Source organism: Talaromyces proteolyticus (genome assembly GCF_021365285.1).
Source record: "Talaromyces proteolyticus strain PMI_201 chromosome Unknown BGW36scaffold_16, whole genome shotgun sequence".
Taxonomy (NCBI): domain Eukaryota; kingdom Fungi; phylum Ascomycota; class Eurotiomycetes; order Eurotiales; family Trichocomaceae; genus Talaromyces; species Talaromyces proteolyticus.
Window position 1 is genome coordinate 784,244 of NW_025764292.1, and position 8,116 is coordinate 792,359.

The window sequence follows — 8,116 nt, forward strand, 5'->3', positions numbered from 1 at the left end:
AGCGGCCTCTCCACTGAGCAGACTAAAGGGGAGCAGCGCAATCCCCACATTTCCGGATGGACTCAATGAGTCGACTGTCCGGTCATACATATGGGGAGATAGTGAAGGGTCATCATCACATAAAAACCTCACGTATATGCCTTTTACAGTTGAAATTGATAATTCTGCATTGTAAATCTGCATATATGGGGCTGGGAATGAAATGTGAATGAATGTCTTATCACAAGTTTTGGTTCATGGAGCAATGAACATGGACATAATATTAATGGTTTACATGTAGTCACATAATAGTGAATCAATCATTGTATCGGTCATTTATTTCCTACATAATATCCACCCCGATAACACACTCGATTGGGTGCGAAGATAGAGATGTAGTCTTCTATTACGTGGAGGAGTTCATAATATCATATTTTGCACACTGTCAACATTCCCACTTACATAAATACCATACAACATAAAGCAAGACACTCAGGTTGCAATAATCATAAGGTCATTATTTTTTACTTCAAATCTATATACCAATGTATCAGTCCAAACTTCAACGACTCGCAAATCTATCACAGTACCCGATAGCAAAACTATTACATGCGCCGAGGAGCATGCACATTAAATTGCCCAACTGCCCCTCCGTTCTCGAACACCCCATGCATCCAGACTGTTGTTGCTACCAGCCATCTCCGGCCGTTGCCTGGCCCATTCTTGTATGTATAGTCGCAATGCTGACCATCGTATGCATTTGTCAAAGCTCGTTTTGTCTTTTTCCGCACCTGAGCGATCAGGTACCCCAACATAACCCATAGGGTCCGTATGGAGATCATCCTTTCGAAGATCTTCGATGGAGACTCCCGATATCTTACTTAGTTCATGGTCGTAATAACGTGCCAGAGATGGGTACCCAAGAGACAAGTAATTATAGACCTGAGAGACAAAGCCGTCATTCAACTCGAGTTCTATCTCCTTCTCAAGCCCCAGCATCTTGTCTATATGATCGAAGGAAGACTTGTTATCCGAGGGTGTTCCAATCAGTTGCGTATTGGCACTGGAATTTGCCGCATGATTCAAGCTGAGATAAGACTCGCCATCAATATCTGTCCTGGGAGTGACAATCCCAGGCCTCATCATAGACGGGTTCAGCATATTAGGCTCTTCGTCCTTCCGGCACAGGCCCATCCACAACCCTATCCCCTCTTCATTTCCACTGTATTGATCATTAGTCCAAAGGCCTGTTAATTTGCCATGACATGTTTTCCCTGAATCTTGAATGGAGTTAGATCCATCATCATCCTCGCATGTTGTCCCCTGAGGAGACGTGCTCATTGGGAAAACAATATCATAGCCTAGCATTGGTGGGCTAGCAGCGTGTCGCATTTTCGCTAAATCGGGGTCTTTCTGCCAACCTCCTAGAAAAGGTCTCTGTTCATGATTTGCTGGTTGTCTAGCTGCAATGGCAGCAGCCGAAAACCTTGATTCACGTTCTTCATTGTTTTGCTTTCCATGATCTTTAGATTCAGCCTCCTCTTTATGTCGACGCATCTCCTCTAGCTCCCAGGGTAGATCAGTTGTAGATTCGCGCCGAAAAATAGGACGTTTTGACCTATGTACAGGGAAGGCAATAACGTTTCCATCCTCGTTATCAGAATCTTCATCCCCATCTATAGCAAAATGGGAGACAGGTTGGTGGATCTGCTCATTGGGAAATGCAGCCAGAGCTTGGTCCCGAAATTGCTTCTCAGCGCACTGGGCTGCGAGTGACAGTAGATAGCTAGAAAACCGCTCATCGCAGCTTTCCCTGGATTGATTTCTCCTCGTTGACAGCCTTGTGCCATCTTGAGATGATGTAGATGGAGAGGTTGATAGTGAATGTAAGTCTGAGTCGTCAGAATCTTCGCTACTATTTGAGGGAATGGCAGGTAGGTCTGGCACCCGAAAAGAGTGCTGCCTGCCCTCTTGTCGCTGCAGTAGGCTCGCATAAGAGAATCGAGATTCCGTTGGGATTGAAGGTGTATGTTCCTGAGCAAGTATAGGGCTATCCGATATTTCAGAAAGCGGACTGGGTTGAGATCGATCCGTGAAGTAGGAAGAACTATCCGAAGAGCTAGAAACGTCGTCATGTAAAGAACCAGCTCTACGAAAGGAACGTTTCTCCGTTTCGATTAGTTGGGGAGTAAATTTCCTGGGAGCGTCTCGTGGAGCAGTACTAGATTCAGGCATTCCTCTGACTGGCCGCATTCTGGTGCGTTTCATCAGCTCAATGGGTTCAGGATGAAACCTTCTCATAGGTTTTCCTGCCCTCCGATCTTCATTTGATCCCTGTTTAGAGGTTGTATTTGGTAATGATTGTTCCGTGGTTTGGATTTCATGGGAATGGTGAGATGCTGTCCTGTCGTTGACATCTTCGTCCACTCTTAATCTATTCTTTTTAGAGGACCTAGAAAAAGTCTCTTCGGGCTGTGGTAGCACTCGACGTGTTTTTGCAGACTGTATAGTGGGGTTATGCTGTCTGATATGATCGTCAACTGCAAATTCCCAAGATGGGACGTTGGTAGCCGGCTCATGTGGTGTAGGAGACGTGTCTGAAGCGGTAGGTTTTTTTGTCCTGCTCGTTCTAGATGAGGTTTCCAGAGGTTCTGGTTTGAATCTGCGCACATTTTTGGGTTCATCAGGCTGAGGTTTATCCATCTTTCTGAAATATAATGCATGCGACGTGTGCTGTACAAGAGCATGGGGAGAGATGGTGATGGCTCAACTTCACTTGCAAACAAAATCGTCGTGAAGAAATTCCTCAGAGTACCCAATCATTATCAAATTAAACAAGTGTAAAGTTATGAAGAATTATCACGCCGAAGCTACGATAAAGTAAGTCAGCTTTCATCCATGCCACTGAAGTTATGAGTAAAGCAAGCGCAATTGGAAGCAGGGGCTGTGAAAGTACTAGTTCTCATGATACGAGTCAAGCAGTAAATCAAATGGAAGAGACATCAAAGACGATATCAAACAAACCCCCATTGTTCGTATGCAAGGATCGCTGATCTGAGCGGGTCAACAGAAATGGTATCCGCAGAGGGGGTAATACCTTAAGACAGCCAGCATTGGTCACTAAGACGGGGTATAAAGTGTTCAAGCACACTTATAGAGGTGGTGAGCAATCAAGAACAATCAGACAATAGATTGTCTTTGTCAGGTACATCTACATGTGTCAATATACTAACTGCGTGTTCCAAGGATCGCTCTAGTTCCCGGTAATTTGGAGTGAAAGGAGACTTTCGCGATATCGACGTACCTGATAAAGAAAAACTTCATCCCATAGCACATCATGGAACCAACAGAAACCAAAGCCTGAATAGCAAGAGAGCTAAAGGAAGGTGGTCATCGCATGTATGAATCATGGTTCTGGTATGGAGAAGATGCGGTGGGGCAGCAGGCGAAGTCATCTGCCACTCACATGCCTAGAATTTCCGAGCTGGAAAACATCACATGATGTCATTTATTCTACAGCGGACCACCATATTACAACATCTTGCAGATTACAAGATTATATCGAAATCCTGTGCTGCATGACTTTTCAATGGCTTTTAATCCCTGCATTGTAGTATGACTTTGGGCGAAATCGTATCCTCAGTGTATTGATGTCGCTTTTGTGTATTATACAATCTTAAGTGTTCCAGCCAGGCGTTTATAAATATTTACCTCCACTAAATCTAGATCCATAATCTGAGGCCCGGTTCAGCATCTCCTTTCGATTTGCATTGGAGACGTTTGTAGGACCAGCGATGTCTTTCTCTCGATCAAAAGGTCGTGCACTCGGATCATCCGCACCTGGACTTCGTTTCCTTTGCTTGTGCCTCTCATATAATGATGGTTTCTTTTCTTCGCCCTGCAAAGAGGGATGTTAGATCGTCCGTTTAGAAGTTTCATTTCCGAGTACACTTACCCTAGGCATCTTCAATTTATCTGCAGTAGTGATATCAGCCCTGTGTGACTGTGCTTTGGTGTCTGCCGAGCTGCTGTGCGACTGTATTCCCAATATCTCATTCTCCAGCCGCTGCTTCTTTTGAGCTGGGCTCTCCGTCCAAGCCGAGCCTGTGCCATCTGTTGTTTCAGAACCACGAGCAGATCGCCCTGTCATGAATTTCCGGTTTTGCGCCGGTGCAGAACGTAGGCCTGAGACCCAGGAGTCTTTACTGGGAGGGACAACCATCCATTCGTCCCGTTTCCCTGGTTTCGAGGGATGTTCTTCGGGTAGACCTTCTTGAGGCTTGTTCAAGGAGGTTTGGTCATGAAGTTTCGTACCAACCGATTGTTTATGTGTCGCTGGTGGTAGCTGGGGCCCAAAATCGTCGTCGCTTTCTTCGGAGTTGTCATCTAATGTGTTTCGTTCTTGAGCATTATTACTGCTATCTGCACGAATATGTGGAATAGTTGGTCCTATGACTCGTGGACGCTCGGAAAGGCTGTCATCGATTGTTGAATCTTCACGCCCTCGTTTGCGCTTCTCACCAGAACTAAGATCTGTAGTCATTGGTTCTGTAATGAACCTTTCCAGTAACTATCAAAAAAGAAAGCCAAAAAAGTGCAATAAATGAACATATAGGGGATGGTTTAATACGTAAGATTGAAGTGGAGAAATAGCACAATTTCAGCTGTTAGTGGTAGATCCCATTAACCTGTTCTAGCTAGCTTCCACACTATCGCTGCTATATAGAGTTAGGCTCTAGCCTATAAGATCTTAGAGAATAAATATAGTATTTATATTATACTATAATATAGTCTAAATGATATATAATAAAAGAGAATTAAGTTAGTTTATAAATAATTAATGTAACGCCCCTATTCGAATGTACAGAGGTTGGTGTTGATTCTATATAGTGCACATAACGCGGGCGCTAGTGAGTCACGTGTCTAGAGATATTACTTATAAATACTGGACCGAATCCTTATAGTAAAAGGGGATAGTGAATAGCTACTTATACACAGAATACATATTAGTGAAGCCTTATTCGATATAAAAATTAATATATTTATGCTTTATTAATTCTAGCCTTTACAGTCTATTCACTCTTATATTAGGAAGGGCCTATTTATATTAATTACTATATCTAAATATCAATTTTAATCTTATTTGATTTGCCTAAATTCTCTGTCTTAGATTAGCGATTTAATCGACATACTTATAGCTGAAGAAGGATCTGCTGAGACTTAAAAAATAAAGAACAGTAAGACTGAATAAAGTAATCTTACAAATATATATTTAGTTAATATTGTTAAAGATATGATTAGATAATCAATTGAATCTAAATAAAACCTTAATAAATACATATTAAACAAATTATTTATTATAATATCTAAATAATTGGATTGACTAGAAGCAGATCTTATAATTTAAAAAATATAGTAAATGAAATAACTATGTATTAAAGCCCTTCTTTAAAGGGCTGAGATATTAAAGAGCACTCTAAATAGTGACTCTTTAGAATAGAAAGAATAACTTATAGAAATAGAATTGGCTTCTTAAGAACCATCAGATGCTTTAAATATAGATCAAAAAAGATCCTATATAGAGATATATAATGATAATAAATTCTTAAAGATAGATCTTCTAATCTTTAAGAGAAAATCATATTATAAATAATAGATGTTTAAGAACTATCTAAATATATATTTCTAAAGAAACTATTGATTCTTTGATAAAGAAAATATCTATAAATAAAAAATTCTAATAGCTATTAATACTTTTAAAAATAATATATTGAAAAAATAAGCTATTTATTAAAAAGATAATATAAAACTCAAAGATATGATGTAAAAATAATTTTAAAGATTTATAATAAATTTAGTTAGATCTATAATCTTAGTCTAATAAAAGATAAATTCTAAATTTCTAACAGTTTAATAATAAAAGAATTAGATGATAACTAAATTTAATATTATCTTTTATAAATAAAAGAATTATTTAGATCAGTAATATATTAAATTCTAAAAATAAATATATCTTTATAATAAGATTCTTTTAGTAATTTATAGAAAATTAAATAAATATTTAAATATTTTAAAAAATTATAAAGATTTTATATTCTATATTTAGATTATTAAAGATAGTATATTAGAAAGATAAATAGCTTTAAAATAAAATAAAAAAAAGAATAAATTATCTAAATAAAGATATAATTTATTAGACTGTAATATAAACTTAAAGTTAGTATAAAAAAAATAATATAAAGAAAAAAAGTATCTTTTTTAGACTAAAAAAGATCTTTAAAGTAATAAGAATTTTATAAAAAATTTAAAAAAAGAATACTAATTTAAAGAAAAAAGAAGTTAAATGTAATTACTATTATAAAAAAAAATATTTAGAGAATAAATATTAAATTAAAAATCTATATTTAAGATTAAAGTACTAGAAATAATTCTTTAAATCAATATTATTAATTACTATAGTATTAAATATTTATAGGAGCTAGACTAAAGTAAAGCTCTATATCAAAATATATATATATATAAAGATAATAAAAAGAATTTAATAAGTGTTAGCTTTAATAGATAGTGGTATATAAAAGAACTTTATAAGCTAAGAATGAGCTATGAAATATTTATATTATAATATTAGAAATACAGTCTAGATATAAGCAATTGACAGTTATATAATTAGTATCTTTAGTAAAATATTATTAAATATTATTACCTCTGATTTAGAAGATAAAATAAAGTCTTTTATATAAATATTTAGTATTATAAATATAAAGAAATATAACTTTATACTAGAAATGCCCTAATATGAAGAGATAGATCTAGACATTCAATATATAATTAAATAATGGTACTATTGTCAGTATAATTTAGATAATAAAGATTCTATATGTTGCTATTACACTTTAAGAAATAAAATCTAAAAGTAGAGTTTAAAAATAATTTTATCTCTAGATTTAATAAAGATTGAACTACTAAGATTAAAGGTTAAAGAGATTTTAGTTTAAAAAGTAATATAAGAAATTAAAATAGAATACTTAGTATTTATAATATATATATTATTTAGAAGACTATAAAGAGAATTGATTCTGCTAGTTTTAGTTTGAGATTTAGAATTACCACTCTATATATAATAGTATTTGAATATCTTTTTAGAAAAAGCTATAGATATACTACTATTAAATATAGGATATAACTATATTATTAATTTTATTAATAAAAAGGAGCTATTTTACTGTTTAATATATTAACTCAGTTTAAAGGAATAAAAAGTTTTATAAAAATATTTTATAACGAATATCACTAAAGAATAGATTTAAGAATTAAAAAGCCTAACTAGAGTTTTAATCTTTTTTATATTTAAGAAGGATAGAACTCTAAGACTATATATAGATTATAAAAATCTTAATATAATTACTATTAAAAATTAATATCTATTATCTCTTATAGAAGAAATACTAAATTGATTAATGAATGTAAGAATTTTTATTTAGCTAGATCTATATAATATATATCATCAAATTTATATTAAGTAAAGAAATAAATAGAAAATAGCTTTTTATATTTATTATAGATATTATAAATATATTATAATGTTATTTAATCTAATAAATATCTCTATAATGTTTTAATTCTATATTAATAAGATATTTAGCAATCTATTAAATATATATTGTATAGTTTATCTTAATAATATTATTATCTATTTATAAGACTTAAATAAATATAAAAATATATTTTAAAGATTCTAAACTATCTATATTAGTATAAGCTATATATTAAATTAAGTAAATATATATTTAAAATATAGATTATTTTATTTTTAAAATTTATAGTAAGCTCTAAAGAGATTAATATAAAAAAGAATTATATAAAGATTATTAAAAAATAATCTAAATTAATGAATATAAAAGAGATATTTTAATTCTTAAGATTTATTAATTTTTATTAAAGATTTATTAAAAATATTTAAAGATAATAGTATCTCTTATAAATTTAATAAAAAAGATTAAATAAAAGAAAAAAGATTTGATAGTAGACTAAAAAATAAATAAAAATTTATTTTTAATAATAAAGCTAAGGCTGTATTTAAATATTTAAAGAAGCTCTTTTATATTATATTAATATTATATTATTATAATTTAGACCT

The 8,116-nt window shown here is 33.3% G+C and overlaps 2 protein-coding genes across 2 annotated transcripts; both read right to left on the minus strand.

The window, feature by feature from the left end:
- Positions 1–396: 396 nt before the first annotated feature.
- BGW36DRAFT_78939 (uncharacterized protein) lies at positions 397–3,168 on the minus strand. Its single transcript, XM_046222591.1, has 3 exons — positions 3,077–3,168; positions 2,795–2,849; positions 397–2,641 (listed from the first exon to the last, which is right to left on the minus strand). The coding sequence occupies exons 2-3, from the start codon at positions 2,800–2,802 to the stop codon at positions 610–612; spliced, it is 2,040 nt and encodes a 679-aa protein (XP_046065641.1). The 5' UTR covers positions 2,803–2,849; positions 3,077–3,168; the 3' UTR covers positions 397–609.
- Positions 3,169–3,676: 508 nt separating this feature from the next.
- BGW36DRAFT_308951 (uncharacterized protein) lies at positions 3,677–4,522 on the minus strand (the record flags this gene model as incomplete). The annotated part of the gene is made up of 2 exons (XM_046212375.1): positions 3,677–3,877; positions 3,935–4,522. 2 exons carry the CDS (start codon positions 4,520–4,522, stop codon positions 3,677–3,679), a joined length of 789 nt encoding a protein of 262 aa, XP_046065642.1.
- Positions 4,523–8,116: the final 3,594 nt, after the last annotated feature.